Genomic DNA, 17740 nt, shown 5'->3' on the forward strand with positions numbered 1-17740 from the left:
GCCTCTCCTACTGCCCAGAGCAGGTCCCTACAGTTAATTTTGGGATTCTCCCCCTTCCACAGTATAACTTTTTTTAAAGATTCATTTATTTATTTATTTATTTAGCCCTGCAGGCCAGCAGAGGGCACCAGATGTCATTATAATTGGTTGTGAGCCACCATGTGGTTGCTGGGAATTGAACTCAGGATCGCTGGAAGAACAGTCATTACTCTTAACCTCTGAGCCATCTCTCAGCCCCCCAGTATACCTTTTTTAAAAAGATTTTTTCCCATCGAGGTCATCGTTTGTTTTCTATCTTTTTACATTCTTTTTTCCCTTCTTTCCTCTTTTTTCCCCCTCTCTTTTTCCAATACTTTTTTTAGTAAGGGGAATACCATGATATCACTCTAGCCTGGCCCCTGTAGACTTGATCCCAGGGCCTGCTGTTAATACCACTGTAGAATCAAGACAGGGAGATGTTGTAATTAGTAGTCTGGGCATGGTATTGGATTTGTGGGAAACCCCTGTCTGTTGTAGTGATGAGAATCATCTTGATTTGTCTCACTCTAAACAGGGACTCACCTAAAGCCAGGGAGTCCTCACTGACTCTTTGTCTATGAATTCTACATCTTCAAACCCTTTGCCAAGGCCACTGAATTTGTCACAGACTGACAAATTAGTAACATGGTTGACTGAACCACAGCCACGAAAGTGAGCTTCCAACTCTTCTGCTGTTGCACCATAGTCCACATTGCCAACATAGATGGAACTGGCATCAGCCTCCATCTTCTCCTCAAGAGATGAGATCACTGAGCCAGCATTGCCTGGGGTTGTACTCTTATTTTGGGGTTGTATTCTTATTCATCTGCTTCTCTACCTCATTTTGTAGCTCCTTTAATTTCTCATCCTCTTCCTCTATCTCCCTGACTCCCTGAAGCTTTGATCACCTTCTAGCTCTGGGTCCTCAATGATGCTGTCCTTGAAGTGTTCCTTCTGGCTTCTGGGGACTCCCCAACTCATCCCAGAACCTGTAGCTGAAGGATCCTCATTCCCAGTCTCCCCAAAAGCCCACTTCTCAGGCAGGGATCCCCAACCACCTGCTTCCCCCACTTTTCTTCAAATCATTTCTCTAGGTTGTTTGGGATTGGGTAATAGTGGAGCAGCATTTATCTAAACCAGAAGAAAGCACTAGGGCCGGGAGAGCCATCACAAGAGATCTCTTTTGTTTGCTAAGAGAATATCCATATCATGAGACTTCTGTCGTTGGAAGATAGATCAGTAATTAGAGGTCAGAAACAACAGTTTAAGGGTCACTTTGAGATAACTGCTTTTTCTGTTGGCTAACACAGATGTTATTCACCACCATCAAGGTTCCTGGAAGAAGAACAGCAGGCATAATAAAATTCTGTATAATGTTAAAACATACCTAATATGATTATACTTTCAACTGTAATAAGTAACAAACTACTAATATGCAGTACTTTAATAATAATAACTTTCAAGGACTAAATATTTTCTTTTCTTTTCTTTTCTTTTTTTTTTTTTTTTTTTTTTTTTGCTTTTTCGAGACAGGGTTTCTCTCTGATTTTGGAGCCTGTCCTGAAACTAGCTCTTGTAGACCAGGCTGGTCTCGAACTCACAGAGATCTGCCTGCCTCTGCCTCCAGAGTGCTGGGATTAAAGGCGTGCGCCACCACTGCCTGGCAACCATTTTCACTACATGTTTAAGTTAGTTGTTTTAGGTAAAATATCTTGAGTATATATATATAACATCATAGACAGTATGTTTTAACAAAAATAATATCAAATTACTATCAAAAGGAAGCATACATATCTATATCATTGTAAAATATTTAAATAAGTAGTTACTTTTTAAATTAATTTTAATGATCTACCCTTTTATCTCATCATACATATATATGCCTCTTGATTTTTTTAAGAGTAGATTCAATAATCTACACTTTTTTTCTATCATTACCTTGGGTGCCTTTTGTAGGTGGATAAATGTTTATGAATATATAGAGTTGGCTTTGGAGTTGGACACTGGCTCTGTCCCTCTATAAATCCAAACATGTTAAAAGAAAAATTCAGAGTTTCTGTCTCATGTCAGGAGCATGGGACAGAAATAAAAAAGAATTTAGAAAAAAAATTTACTTTTCTTTATATCTATTTTTGTCTCTATTGTCCATGTCACTGAATATATTTGTCTGTATATGTCTATATAATTAATGTTGAAGGTTTGCACAATGAACAATAAATTTTCCTGCAGTGAATTTTGAAATTTCCAGGAAGAAGATGTGGCCCCAGAACATCAACTCAACCTGGTTGATATGACGTCATGATGATGATAGCGCTACTACAAGATCTGTTTTGAGAACCAGCTACTCAAGGTGGTTCCAACTTGGTTAGCTGAAATGGTGCACTTTTTACAATGTTCTGGACAGACCTCCTAATAGGAAGCTCAGAAAAACCTTACCAAATATGCAGAGACTATTTGCAATTATACCAGACAGTAATCTTGGAACTTAACCATCATTTTACTTTCACAGGATCCCATAGAAAGAAAATTCCCCCCCATGACAGCTGGAAGTAATTCTAAAAGACAAGGTCTCCTCTCCCAACAAAGTTTGTTCTCAGAATTAGGGATATCATTTAGGGGTTGATTATAATTGGTATAGGGTTGCAAGATGGAGAGAAAATTTTAGAGGCTGAGGGATCACTTTGAAAAAAAATGGGAAAATTGGATGGGATAATAGATTAGTGTGAGCTTACTCACACTAATAATAATAGTGAGTAAATAGAGTGAATATTGTGAGTTATTATTTATAGGCAATTGCATTGGTATAGATTATTGTATATTAATATAATGTGATATTATATTGAATATTGTATGCATTCATGCTTCTACCTCTGCTTAAAAACATTTTTATGGATTAATATATATTTATCATATTGCAACATACATTTCTACCTCTGATCAAGATACTTATACATTGTTTACATTTTGAAGTCATTGTCCTCATTTGTTTCAGTTGTTTATTGTATAATATTCTAATATTTATTTATTTATTATGTATACAATATTCTGTCTGTGTGTATGCCTGCAGGCCAGAAGAGGGCACCAGACCTCTTTACAGATGGTTGTGAACCACCATGTGGTTGCTGGGAATTGAACCCAGGACCTTTGGAAGAACAGGCAATGCTCTTAACCACTGAGCCATCTCTCCAGTCCCCTTGTATAATATTCTAATATGAGCCTTAGTTTTTAAGTTTATAGGTATTAAGAATTATAGATCAATAGTCATTTATGGTTTTTATAGTTGGAATAATCAGGTTCTTTAGATACGTAGAGATTATATTCATATATAGGTAATCTTCAACCACTTCAAAGAGCTGTAGATTATGGCATTTAAATAACTTTGAATTATGTTTAAGTGAGACAAAATTGCTCCTAGTAGCATCATTCTATTTCCAAGAGAATGTTGAACACCGGTCACTTCACTTGGAGCTTGTTTTCTTCTTGCCAAAACTGGCCTTTAGGCAAAGACATGTTCATGTCTCAACTACTGACAAGATACATGATATCCAAAATGGATAAGCAGGATTGTTAAATCTTGCCAAGATAGGATAAGATGGTTTTTAAAATTTTCCTACCTCCTTAAGTTGTCGGTCAGTTATTCTAGGTCTTTGCCAAAGTTGGTTGCTTCAACATTGCAAATGAGACTTTGGATGATTGCCCAGGGAGCCAGTTGTCTCTGTAATTTGTTACACATTTTGAAAGTTGCTTGATTGCACTTCATGCTTACTCAAGTAATATTATTTCCCTTCTTGGATCTTCGATGGGGTTGAAGACTAGATAGTTGAAGTTACTTTCCTCTCATGACTTGGCTAAGTTTTTATACAAGACATAAACTAGTTAGGATAGGATAATTAATGAATATATTGTTCTTATTCATAGTATAGAATTGTGTATTGGGCTTAGAACTCTCTTATTTAAACAAAAGGAGAAGGCGCTGTAGGAAATCTTACAGCCAGTGGTTTCCTGACCACTAAGGCATGGCCTCTTATATAGGCCAGTATAGAGCATGAGTCCAGCCTCTTTCTGGCTGCATGATTCGGTTTCTGATCTCAGTTTGAGCATAGGATTCTGATTTGTGAGTCTATCCCTAATAAATAAACATCTATTTCTCAATTCTGAGCTAGTATTGCATTTCTTCTAAGAGTCCTTCTTTAAGGATCATTAAATGTGAATCTTCTAAGTGATGAAATGATTTCTTTCATTTGTTGACCATGGACCAATAGTGACTGGGTTCAGAATGTACTTGATTAAATAAACAACCCACCAGAAAATATCATGTATTTGAAGAACTTTCTCTCCTTATTGGTTTTATTTCAATTTTCTGTGGATCCTTACCAGGAGAAGCCTTTCTAGATAAAATTCCTCATTGTATGCTATGAGTTTCAATACCCTAAAGTAATTTCCTGACATTTATATCTACTGTGTTGTGCTTGACATTAATCAGCCAAATTCCTATTTATACTGAAATGTGTTTACCATCATTATGGGCTCAATCTCTAAATCACATAAGATATAGCAGAAAGAGTTCTTATTCAGTGCTCAAGTGTTTGGTAACCTGCTGTTTTATCTGAGTCATTGTGTGGCTCTAAATTCCTGAAAGTAAAGGGAGGCATCATTCCTCGCTCTATTTGTTGTGATGTTATTGGATGATGGCCCTGGAATGCAGGTATTTTTTATGTCAAGTATATGCTGCTGTGCTGAGCTTCATGCTTATCTTGAATTTTAAAATTTGACAGAGGGTATCTCTCTGATTCCCAGGATACCATCCCATGGATTGATAGCATTAATACTGCCTGAGTATTTTGAGTCATTAAATTGCAGCTGTATGAACATCTTCTTGCTTGTTATGCTTGCTTTGATTTTTTTAAATCAATATGACTGTTTTATATGCCTGCATGGATATGTACCATGAAAGTGATCAAAGAATATCAGAAATCCTTACCCTGGAAAATGGATAGTTATAATCCCCATGTAAGTACAGGCAAATTTGTCCATCTCCATTCAAGATCAGCAAGAGTGCTGAATTAATCTGCCCCCTCTCCAGGTCTGTGTTGATTATTTATGACCAACATATATATTTCTACTGTTTTCATCTGTCCACTTTTAACTGTTTTATACAGGAAGTTCTTTTTCTACAAAATGTTATTGGTATTGAAGTTTATATTAGGGTACTTCAGGGTCTGGAAGAAGACTACAGAACTGGAGTGAAAACAACTCTTTGTAGAAACTTCAATAAAAGCCTGTTAGTTTTTCTATCCCATTGTTTGTTTTATTGAGGTTTGCAATGGAGACAGAGTCTTAATGTGTACTGCCACTTTTCCTGGACCTGATTGCATTGACTTGACTGGCATTCAACTCAGAGACAAATATACCCACCTCTGTTTTCTCAGTGTTGTGGTTAAAGGCACAATAAACCAATACACCCATTTGTGTATCTTTTTTTCTTTCTATACTGAGGAATTTTTCATACAATTTTCTCATGCATACAATTTACTGTTGATCTTTTTTCTTGTCTCACCCTGTTAATAGATATTGTTCTTATAAGGTGAAATCCCATTCAGATTGTATAGAAATGACAGAATTGACTCTAATTTTCAATTTACTTCTAAAGTAACTGACTATATCACAGAATAAGAATGGGGAGCACCAGAATCATACAACTGTACTTTCAAAGAAGTATGCATTTCCAATGATGTCACTGTCATGCTTACATGTACACACGTATGGTATATTTTTGAAGGCAGTGACCTATGATGATCTACATATCAACTTCACTCAGGAAGAGTGGGATTTGCTGAGTCCTTCCCAGAAAAATCTCTACAAAGATGTGATGCTGGAGACCTTCAGGAACCTCACTACTACAGGTAAAAATGAATTTCCTTCATGTTTCAAAATATGGAGACAACCTTTCCTTGCCTTATAATGTTGTTCTGTAATTTGATTTAGAAAGAAGAAAATGAGATGAGTAACACAATCATAGTTCTTAGGTGCACTTAAGATAATGAGCTAGCTGGGCAGTGGTGGCACACGCCTTTAATTCCAGCACTCTGGAGGCAGAGGCAGGTGGATCTCTGTTAGTTCGAGACCAGCCTGGTCTACAAGAGCTAGTTCCAGGACAGACTTCAAAACCACAGAGAAACCCTGTCTCGAAAAACAAAAAAAAATAATAATAATTAAAAAAAGAGAATGACCTAATTGTTGTACAATATTAAATAATATAACATACATATTCTGGTACTGTATTTCAGGGTACATTTTGGAGGTCTGTAACACTGAAGAACATAGTCAATGCTCTAGAAGACCTACAAGGTAATTTTCCTGTGCAAGTTTATAACAATGTGCCTCTGATGAGTTTCTAATATGTCCTGGAACAATGAATCAAAAGCAGCATTGTAAATAAGCACAGCTTTAAATGCATTGATGGTTATTAAATTCTCACAAATCCATATTCCTCAATTTCTCATAGGTGAATTGCATGTGCAAGGCATTCATTTAAGAAAACGTCAACAGCACTCGGGAGGCAGAGGCAGGCGGATCTCTGGGAGTTTGAGACCAGCCTGGTCTACAGAGCTAGTTCCAGGATGGGCTCCAAAACCACAGAGAAACCGTGTTTCGAAAAAAACTAAAAAAAAAGAAAAAGAAAAAGTCAAGGAAGCAATGACTAAACAGATAATCACCATTTGAATCATAGCAACGTGAGGGCTATGTAGTAGATCTGCCAGTCCATTTCTTTCTTGCTACTTATGACAATAACTTTATACACATTTCAGTGATGAGTGTAGCTGCAAACTTTCTCCTAAATCAATAGCTCATGGTAAGACTTGGATTACTCATAGACTTTTTGTGACTTGTTAAGTTTAGTGAAAGTGGCAGTTAGAGTCAAGGGTCAATGGGCAGTTGTTGTGGAGAAACCTTAATATCTATACCACAAGTCTATGAGGAACAGCAAGTGAAACCATGAGGATTCAATGTGGAAATCTTTTATTTACTATTCGTCCTTACTATGTATATCATATGTGAACTCTTGATACAAGCATATGAGAATATGGATATGGAAAGATGTAGCATACGACTCATTAAGAACAATTAGAAGATAAACTGTAGTTCCCATGGAGAGTATACTTGTTCAATTAAGTGCAAGTATACAGTAATTGGTATTTTACCATCATTGTTAATACATAAACAACTTCACATTAAAAAAAAAGCCCCATGAGTTCTAAGTCTGCCAATACTTCTTAGTGTCTTAGTTCACTTAGTCAATGTATAAGGATTCACAGTAAAATTTATGAATGCAGTAAAGATCGTAAGGCACTCAGTGTATGCATTTCTTTTAAAAAATGTGAAAAAATCATAGAAAAATATAGAGATAGGTATAGATGAAATGGTAAACCATGACACAAAGGAATTATCATCACAAATATTTTTCCTAATGAAAGAAGAAAACATGATTTTAAATGAAGTTATAAGACATTAATATTTGATTCATTTTTACAACTGGAACAAATTATGAAATTAATTCATACAGATCTGAGGTTCAACAGTATATTGAATGTGGTAAAGCTTTTACATGTGTAAATTATCCTTGCAGGATTGAAAGAAATCAAATTGGAGAGAAATTTTCAGTATGTTCTCACTATGCTAAAACCTTGTCTTATGACACTCACCTTCTAAGGAATGAAAAAACACATACCAGAGAAAAATGCTGTGAAATTAAGCAATGTGGTAAAGCCTTTGATTATCACAGTCATCATCAAATGCATGAAAGAACACCCACTGGAGAGAAACCCTATGAATATAGTCAAGATGGTAAAGACTGTGTTCATTATGAAACTCATCAAAGTCATAAAAGAACACATAATGAAGAAAAATCATATAAATTTAATGCGCTTGGTAAGGCCTTTGCTGATCACAGTCATCTTCAAAAGAATAAAAGAACACATACTAGCGAGAAACCCTATGAATGTTTTCAATGTGGTAAATGCTTTGCATGTCAGGATAATCTTCAAACACATAAAAGAACACGTACTGGAGAGAAACCCTATGAATGTAATCAGTGTGGTAAGGCCTTTGCTCAGAAAAGTAATCTTCAAATGCATAAAAGAGCACATAATGGAGAGAAGCCTTATGAATTTAGTCAGTGTGGTAAATACTTTGCACATCTGGATTACCTTCAATTGCATGAAAGAACACATTCTGGAGAGAAACCCTATGAATGTAATCAGTGTGGTAAGGCCTTTGCTCGACCTAGTACTCTTCAAAGTCATAAAAGAACACATACTGGAGAGAAACCCTGTGAATGTCATCAGTGTGGTAAGGCCTTTGCTCGACCTAGTACTCTTCAAATGCATAAAAGAACACATACTGGAGAGAAACCCTATGAATGTAATCAGTGTGGTAAGGCCTTTGCTCAACATGGTAGTCTTCAAATGCATAAAAGAACACATACTGGAGAGAAACCCTATAAATGTAGTCAGTGTGGTAAGGCCTTTGCACATCATCGTCACCTTCAATACCATAAAAGAACACATACTGGAGAGAAACCCTATGAATGTAATCAGTGTGGTAAGGCCTTTGCATATCTTAGTAATCTTCAAGAGCATAAAAGAACACATTCTGGAGAGAAACCCTATGAATGTAATCAGTGTGATAAGGCCTTTGCTCAACACAGTCATCTTCAAACGCATAAAAGAACACACACTGGAGAGAAACCCTATGAATGTAATCAGTGTGGTAAGGCCTTTGCTCGACCTAGTACTCTTCAAAGTCATAAAAGAACACATACTGGAGAGAAACCCTATGAATGTCATCAGTGTGGTAAGGCCTTTGCTCACCGTGGTACTCTTCAAATGCATAAAAGAACACATACTGGGGAGAAACCCTATGAATGTAATCAGTGTGGTAAGGCCTTTGCTCAACGTGGTACTCTTAAAAGGCATAAAAGAACACATACTGGAGAGAACCCCTATGTATGTATTCAGTGTGGTAAGGCCTTTGCCCATCATAGTCACCTTCAATACCATGAAAAAACACATACTGGTGAGAAACCCTATGAATGTAATCAGTGTGGTAAGGCCTTTGCTTATCTTAGTCATCTTCAAAAACATAAAAGAACACATACTGGAGAAAAACCCTATGAATGTAATCAGTGTGGTAAGGCCTTTGCTCAACACAGTCATCTTCAAAGGCATAAAAGAACACATACTGGAGTGAAATCCTTTAAATGTAATCAATGAAGTAAGGTCTTTGCTCACAACTGTGCTCTTCAAAATCATAAAAGAACCCATACTGGAGAGAAACCCTATAAATGCCATCAATGTGGTAAGGACTTGCATGTCACAATCATCTTCAATTGCATAAAAGAACACATACTGGAGAGATACATGTGAATGAAATCTGTCCTGAATCCTTTTTCCCAATCATCTCCAAATATGTAAAATAAGACATCTTATAGAGAAACCCTGAGTTTAATATGTGTGTTCTTTAAAAACATGAGAAAAATCATACTGTAGTGATACTCTATGAAAATCAGTGTCAGAATGATTTGTGCTTCATATAGGAGTAAGACTTTTTGTGTGTAATCAATCTGATTAAGTTTGTGGTGCATATTACCATAATCTTTGGACCTGAGGAAAAAACTGAGGGCTTATTGTAAATTATTCTTTAAACAAAAACAGTTATTGTATAGAAAAGAATTTTATAGTGTCAACAATTTGTTCAAGCATCATGATACCTCTTATTATTTTAGTTTGAAGTAGCAAACTAATGGACAAACATTTTATGAAGCATTATTGGTTGGAGAAAGGGTATTTAAAGAAACATACATTGGTCCTGAAACCAGAGCCAAAAGAAAGTACCTTGTCTCTGAATCTAGAAGTAGTTAAAGAAACAACATCTCTCTGAAAACAGCCAACGTTAAAAGGGGCCAGTAAAGAAACACAATTTGGCTCTCAAATCAGATCCATAAAAACAAACTCTACCCTTGTCCACTGCGCACAAAAGCAATGAATCCCTCGGCATAAAATCAAGCCCATCCCGGAGCTTTTTCAGGATCAGGTATTGAAATCCAGCAAATTCCCACCATCAAAATCTCCTTTGCTCTCGGTTATTAAGAAGTCCTATTTGAGCCTTATGCTCATTAAGCATGCAGCTGTCCCTTTCCACACTTTGCAGAGGTATTCATACTCATGTTTTCTTCCTTCTCAAATAAATCTGATTCAAGATTTATGTGAATACCTCTTTTACTGGAATGTTTCAGAAACTCCTGGAGTTGAGCCAAGATACAATTGATGCCTCTGTTTGGGAACTTAGTTCAGAAGATGACAGAGTAATTGGACATATATTATGAAATATTCCCTTGAGAGTAGAGGAGATCAGAACCAGATATTTCTACTGGGAAACTTTCTTCTTTTTTTGTTTTTGTTTTTTTTTCTTCTGTTTTTTGAGACTGGGTTTCTCTGTAGCTTTGGGGCCTGTCCTAGAAAAGCCTCTGCCTCCCAAGTGCTGGGATTAATGTTGTGCACCACCACTGCCCGGCCTGGAAAGCTTTCTTAGAAGAATTAATTTCTTTTACTTCAAGTCTAAGTTTGCTTTTTCTTTACATGAACCAATTCATTGTGTAAGTAAGCTGTACGATGACTCTCAGCTCCTCTTTTACAGAAATGAATGAATGTTTACAGGAGAAATGTTTTCATGAGTGAAAAACTGTCTTAAAAGTTTTGTTCATTGTAGTTATGTGATGTATGTGTGTGTATTTGTGTGTATTTGAATGTGCATTCTGTATCCACATAAAGATAATACCTTGGATATTATTGCAGAAGAAATTACAGGAAGCTGTCAAACATCTGACATTAGTTCTCACCTAGGCATGACTCTAGTGCCTCATATATTTTTAGTCTATTTATATCTTTTTGAAGTCTGGAAATAGGAACATACTCTTAGAAAAAAGAAAGTTCAATTCATGACAACAATTGGTTAATTTCTTTAGAAATCACAGTTTTCTCTAGCTTTAAGTAAAAATTTTTATCATAACCTTGAGGGAAGTAAATTACATACCATGTTTAATCAAGACTGGTGGAGGTCATTGCATTATGGTTTCTACATTGAAATATTTGAAGTATGTACTAAAGTGAGCTATATGTGTGGCAAATCCATTTAGTGAATTCTATTTTGTAGTCTTTATATTACTTCTATGGATTTTGTTCATCTTTTTTTGTGCCTTTACCAAGTGATGGGTATTTTTCTGCTATAATGTATAGAATGGTAAACCCATCATACTTGTTTCCCATTGGTTATTGAAGTGTCAGGCCATGTGGGAACATACTTTTTGAGTAAATGTTTTGGGTTGTTTCTGGTTTAGATTTTTATCTTTTCAGAAATTCCCTTCAGCTTTTGTTTGTTATTAATCCTAGCTTGGATGTCAGGAAAAATTCAGGGATTATTTTGAATTCATGATGCTCATATGTCTGCCCCCTGTATACAAGTCCAAGGGTCGATGATGAGCTCCAAATGTATGTGGTTTTTCAACAGAATTTGACAGTATTCACATTAAAATGACTGATAAAATAAATAATAAGAAATGTTAAATACCTTATGTGTATTTAAAGAAGTATTTTCATTCATGTTTTATAGATGTAATAATGTAGTCTAATCAGCAATCATCTGTTTATCTGACACCATAATTAATGTTCTTTTCTTGTAAATTTTTTTGATCTTTATTGAGCTCTACATTTTTTTGCTGCTCCCCTCCTGCCTCTTCCCTTCCCTTCAGTACTCTCACAAGGTCCCATCCTCCCAATTTACTCGGGAGATCTTGTCTTTTTCTAATTCACATGTATATTAGAACTTTGTATGTCTCTTTAGTGTCCTCATGTTGTCTAAGTTCTCTGGGACTGTGATTTGTAGGCTGGGTTTCTTTGCTTTATGACTAAAATCCACTTAATGACTGACTACATGTGATAATTGTCTTCTGTGTCTGGGTTAGCTCTCTCAAAATGATGTTTTCTCGCTCCATCCATTTTCCTGAAAAATTCAACATGTAATCGAGGTTGGGATTCTAGTCTTGCCCATAAGAGTCCTTTCCCACTGAGTCATCTCATTGGTGCTCAAATTCAATTAGAAGAAATATTACAACAGTAGAGTCTTATTTTCTTTTCAAATTGTAAATGCAATTTCATACAACAAGAGAGGACCATGGGACAATTTGAATAGTCAATCTGCTATGCATGTGAAAATATTCTTACCAGCACAGATTTTTTTAATTTCTTCATTCTGAGAACAAGACATGTATTTATACTTTCTCAAAACCAAAATTACATGCCAGAAAATTGCATCATTTATTAAAGTTCATTGCCTCTAAGTCTGATAACCTGGCTTCTATATCTTGTTTACCCTAATACTCTTACGAATTTTTTCATATTTGTTGACTTCATCAGTTACTTATACACACTCCTACATCATCTCATTCACAAATAATTTTTAAACCAAAAGAAGTTTCTTTCAGTGTATTTGCAGTCAAATGACTCCCAAGGTTTAAGGACTAAAACTCACAACGTGGACGTAGATCATAGACCCCTGTTAGTTTTCCTATCTGTGCTACATGCACATCATGTCGCAGGTGTAGTCACAAAAGCACACTTCAAACATTTTTAAATGGATGGAATTGACAATGCAATAACAATGACTCATTATTTTGAACATATGAAATTATTTGGCCATTTAAATAATACAATTTGAAGAAATATTGTTATTTATCAAAACAATGATGTTCCCTTTTAAGTCTTTCATTATGTGTTTTTTTTTTTTTTTACTCAATAAGTCCTTTACAAACATTTCAGCTCAACATAGAGGTGCATGGCTCTAATCACAGAACACAGGAGTGTGGGTGGGTCCAATCTCAGTGAGTTTGATGCCAGCTTGTTCCACATAATGCATACCTGGCATCAATGGCTATGTGGACATATCCTATCTCAAAAACATCACAAAAGACAAAGACTCCCAAATTATGGAAGTTTTCCTAATAAAATCTGCCTGGAGTCAGACTGATTTCAACCAACATTTTAAATATTCCCTCACATAAAGAGAAGTCTCTTAACAATGAAAATAAGAAGCAATATACAAATTCCATTCACATTCCTTCCATTGAATCTTTGACAACCATCTATAGTGGACTTTATCCTTCAAGTGATAAGAGACAGAAGGAACAATGTGACTCCTCTACCTTAAGAATTATAATGACACATGTGGGACCTGGAGAGTTGTCTCAGGAGTACTGCTCCTCTTGGGTACCCAGGTTTGACTCATAGCACCATATCTGATTGGATAGAACTCCCTGTAATTGGAGGTCCTGGAGATCGGGTGCATTCTTCTGGCCTCTTAGGGTACAAAATGGGCAAATACTGAAAAGACAGATGTGTATTTGATTCTATATTTTAAATAGGTTTTCTTTATGTGCCTGTTACCTTAAAAAGGAATGAAATTCAACTTAGATGTAGGAGTTTGACCAGTGAGTGTAGCAAGTGTATCTCAGGTACTAGTGATGACCAGAAGACAGTGTCTACTCTCCTGTGACTGGAGGAACAGACATTGTGAGCTGTCTTATGGATGCTGGGTATCAAAAATTCTCTGGATGAGTCACCAATGTTCTAAGAGCTGAGCCTTCTTTTCAGCCTCATGAACATGTCATTTATAACAGTAAGGTATAAAAGGCTGATCGAAGTTCATCTTAACTCATCCTTTGCCCAAAAGAAATAAAGGACTGATAGTATTGGAAACTAATTTAGTCTTTGTTCTTTTTTTTGGTTTTTTTCGAGACAGGGTTTCCCTGTGGTGTTGGAGCCTGTCCTGGAACTAGCTCTTGTAGACCAGGCTGGTCTCGAACTCACAGAGATCCGCCTGCCTCTGCCTCCCGAGTGCTGGGATGAAAGGCGTGCGCCACCATCGCCTGGCAGTCTTTCTTCTTAAAGAATTTCTGAGCCCAAATATTCCTCAACTGAGGGAAAAGTACAAAACAAATAATCAGGAAACAAGCTGAAAATGTAAGTCTTTAAAAGATAGTTGGCGGCCGGACGATGGTGGTGCATGCCTTTAATCCCAGCACTCGGGAGGCAGAGGCAGGCGGATCTCTGTGAGTTCGAGACCAGCTTGGTCTACAGAGCTAGTTCCAGGACAGGCTTCAAAGCCAAAGAGAAACACTGTCTCGAAAAACAAACAAACAAACAAACAAATAAATATAAATAAAAGATAGTTGGCTATTTAACCAAAGCAATTGGCCATAATTGGAACATAAAAACTTACTATTCAGGTGTACCCATGCTTAAGTTCATTCTACAAGGTTGTAGATCATTCTTGGCTGGCCAGAAAGAGCAATCATGTTGTTATCATTTATTGGTGGCACCTATTAATGACAGTAAACACATCACTTTTATATTCAAAGTTTAAAATTTTCTCTTATCCTGACTTTTGTTTATAGACCATAATCAATCATCATACATTTAAATAACTCAAAATTCTGAACTATCAAGAAATTGGACACAGAATTAAAAATGGGGAAAATACCATTCTGCAGTAGAAGTCAGCAATCATATCTTTGAACACAGAACTGTATGGTAAATTTCTGTATGATATAGTGCACAGTAGCAAAGAAGATCAGTACAGTGACTAAGAAAGGACATTTCTGTGAAGGTGTTGAAGGTAATTCCCAATAATGCTATCTAGAAACTATTCAAGATGCAGTCATGTTGAATAAAAGACTAAAGGTGGGCTTCAGCCACAAACACATGACCTTAACTCCTGAGCATGTCTGTCCTGGAGAATCAAGTCAGGGATCCAAACATTCTTTGATTTGCAGAAATACAGGGGTGTGGCCAGCAGGTTCATAACCTAGACTCTCAGGTCAGAAAGAGAAAGAAGACACCATATGAGTAAACTTGATGTCTCTTTAAAGAACTGCCTATTTTCTGCAAACGCTGATTCAGAAAGCCATCTGTAACAGGAGGCAAGCCTCTGATCACTGATCTCTAGCATAGCCCACCAAAAAAAGGGCAGTTACTGAGAAGCTTCACTGGTCTATGTAGTTTTGTGTTTAGATTCCTTTTCCAAGGTGTTTCAAATTTTATCTGAAATTTTTGGCCACATATTGGAATGCCATTATTATTATTTTTTACTTTAAAAATTATACCTTTAATTATAGAATATTGTTAGGATAATACAGCCATAGACAAGACACTAGGATAACTGACCAATACCAATGGGATCCGCTCTCCACAACCACAGAACACAGGCACAGAGTGTCTGGATATGTGCAGGAACAGCCAGGGGCCTGCAAACAGCAGGCATGCAAACAGCATTGGTGAAGTGTGACAGAGGCATGACTTCCACAGAGCTCAGCACTGGGAGTGGGCCGCGGATGACTGCAGGAGGGAGGGCACTCAGCTGGTGCAGACAGGTATGGGGAGATGGGAAGACAATCAGAAACCCTCCCTGAGCCTTTCTTTTACAAGGCAAAAGCAGCAAATGGCACACTAGCAAAACCTTTAGGCTGGAGGTGGTGTTGCAGGGCTGGGGGGATGGGGACCGGGTAGAGAAAGGGGTAAAATGAAGTTGGATCAGAGGTGCTGTCTTCTAAAAGCTACTCCCAAGCAGACACTTACAATGACTCAACCAAGTCATTGGCTACATACAGATGCCATATCTGAGTTTAGTTACCAAGAATACATAAGTCACCTAACGGTTAAAATGTGAATACCCACAGCAGGCTAGATGTCGTACAGAATAGAAACCACGTGCCTGCCCCAAGTTCATGCTCAAATGGGAGGGGCCAATCGGAGTGCTTTTCATTTGGTTGCTTTTGAGGCTGTCACTAGTGAATGACATGGTAGGTGTCACCAGCTACGCTCGCAGTGATTCTGTAGTGAAAGCACTAAATGCCAAATCCCAAAGAACTTCAACAAAAAAGTTTTTTGTTTTTTTTTTCAAGACAGGGACTCTCTGTGTAGCCCTGGCAGTCCTGGACCTCGATCCTGTAAACCAGGCTGGCCTTGAACTCACAGAGATCTGCCAGCCTCTGCCTTCCAAGTGCTGAGATTAAAGGCATGTGCTACCCCCAATCCCCACCCCTGCAAAAAGAAAAAAAGGTTTCTTGAAAAAAAAAACATGTTAACATTTGCAAGTCTGCACTACGCACCATAAAATGCACTGGGCTCCATCCACTTCCATCCCCAGGGGACGGAGTAAGCACCAATATCTGGGCTACTCATAATTCCTGCCTGGGCTGAGATAAAGAGAACTGAGGTACTGGGCGACACTGGGCAACTCTCACTGTAACTCTTTGTACCTGGAGGCGGGAAACACACTCCTCTTTAGGCTTATTCATTTCTTCTGATGAGGCCAAAGAGGTTTCATCACAGGAGAAGATAACTCAGTCTGAGAAAGGGCAAAGGACCTAACTGTCCAGTCATTGTCTCACAACTGATGGACACATACGAGCAAGAGTTTAGTTCTGTACAAAACCAAGCCTTACAGGAGAGTGCACGCCTGCGCACCAGTGTTCAAATTCTTTCCCATAACACAAGAAAAGTAAAGGAATTCTCTCACATGGAGTATGCCTACAGTTCTATCTTATGGTCTACATCACGTAAGAACATGCTGATTCTTAGGAATTCGGTCTCTGCTATTAGAATACACACTTCACTATACATACACATGCCTTTATGCAAGCTATGATAAAGACTGGGGCGTGGCCCTATCAAACCCTAGAGTTAGCAGTACAAGGGCGAGTGAACTAACTGTTAAAGTTAGATGGCAAAGGACACAGAAATGACTGTCGCTCCCTGGGAAGGGCTCGGTGCTCCCTTCCCTGAAGGAGTCAACCCACTTCTACTCCTTCCATCATCACCTGTGGTCCTGTCCTTTCGTAAAGGCAGTTTCCACACTGCGATCTCTAAAGTGATTTCTGAAGACAATTCATAAACCTGATTAATGACAGCATCAATGGGTATCTCTTGCTAAGGTCACCACCATCCAAGGGCCCTTGGTCCTCAACCTTGTACCCTTCTCCTTTCACACTGTGTCTTCGGGTAGCTTTCAAAAGTGTGCAAGCTATATACAAGTGAGAAACAAGGGAAGTGATTCAGTCACTGCTTTCAGCGTGCAGAATCCTGTGCACAAGAAGGCAAGGTACCAATATGAGCTACTCAAGGAAAAAGCCCTTTGGAAGGGAAGTGCATGAGCCCGGCCACTGCGGTGTGTGAACAGTGGCTACCCAGGACAAGTCCGCATGCCTTCTTCCAGAGCAGCTGCGGCCACCCTGGTCCAGTTCTACATTCCCACTACAGTCTTTTGGGGCCAAAGATACGAGAGGAAAAAACAACTTTTTAAAAACCTACTCCATTTCCAGGACTAAGCATCCACCAGCATCTTGTCCTCTGGTCTTCAGCTTTCAAGTTACTAGGAACGGGGGCTGCTTCTGATGAAGCGATTCTTGTAATAAAACCAGTGAAGAAAACTAACTATTTTGGAGAAGGGGAAAACTTCCCCAACGCTGTGGGTCGGAATTTCAAAGGGGTCGTATTCTACAATGTTTGAAAATGTGGCCAACAATAAGGAAAGTCAGTCTAAAGGAAGCTCACTGATATCAAATCAAATATAACTACCTCCACGAGTCATTTCTTACTCAGGAATATAGGAC

General features: G+C 37.7%; 1 protein-coding gene and 1 pseudogene across 1 annotated transcript; one reads left to right on the forward strand and one right to left on the reverse strand.

Moving 5' to 3' along the window:
- Positions 1-358: 358 nt before the first annotated feature.
- Positions 359-999, reverse strand: LOC121458822 (annotated as a pseudogene).
- A 4008-nt stretch (positions 1000-5007) lies between these two features.
- LOC121458823 (zinc finger protein 431-like) lies at positions 5008-9290 on the forward strand. Its single transcript, XM_041668156.1, has 4 exons — positions 5008-5028; positions 5798-5921; positions 6306-6366; positions 7730-9290. Exons 1-4 carry the CDS (start codon positions 5008-5010, stop codon positions 9288-9290), a joined length of 1767 nt encoding a protein of 588 aa, XP_041524090.1.
- Positions 9291-17740: the final 8450 nt, after the last annotated feature.

The sequence above is a fragment of the Microtus oregoni genome, unplaced genomic scaffold (genome assembly GCF_018167655.1).
Source record: "Microtus oregoni isolate MIOR12 unplaced genomic scaffold, Mior012 000018F_ref0000195, whole genome shotgun sequence".
Lineage (NCBI taxonomy): Eukaryota > Metazoa > Chordata > Mammalia > Rodentia > Cricetidae > Microtus > Microtus oregoni.

Coding starts and splice junctions, on each gene's coding strand:
- LOC121458823 (XM_041668156.1), top strand. CDS start 5,008: ATGGATAGTTATAATCCCCAT. Junction 5,029..5,797: donor TGGATAGTTATAATCCCCAT/GTAAGTACAGGC, acceptor ATATTTTTGAAG/GCAGTGACCTATGATGATCT. Junction 6,367..7,729: donor TGCTCTAGAAGACCTACAAG/GTAATTTTCCTG, acceptor TCACCTTCTAAG/GAATGAAAAAACACATACCA.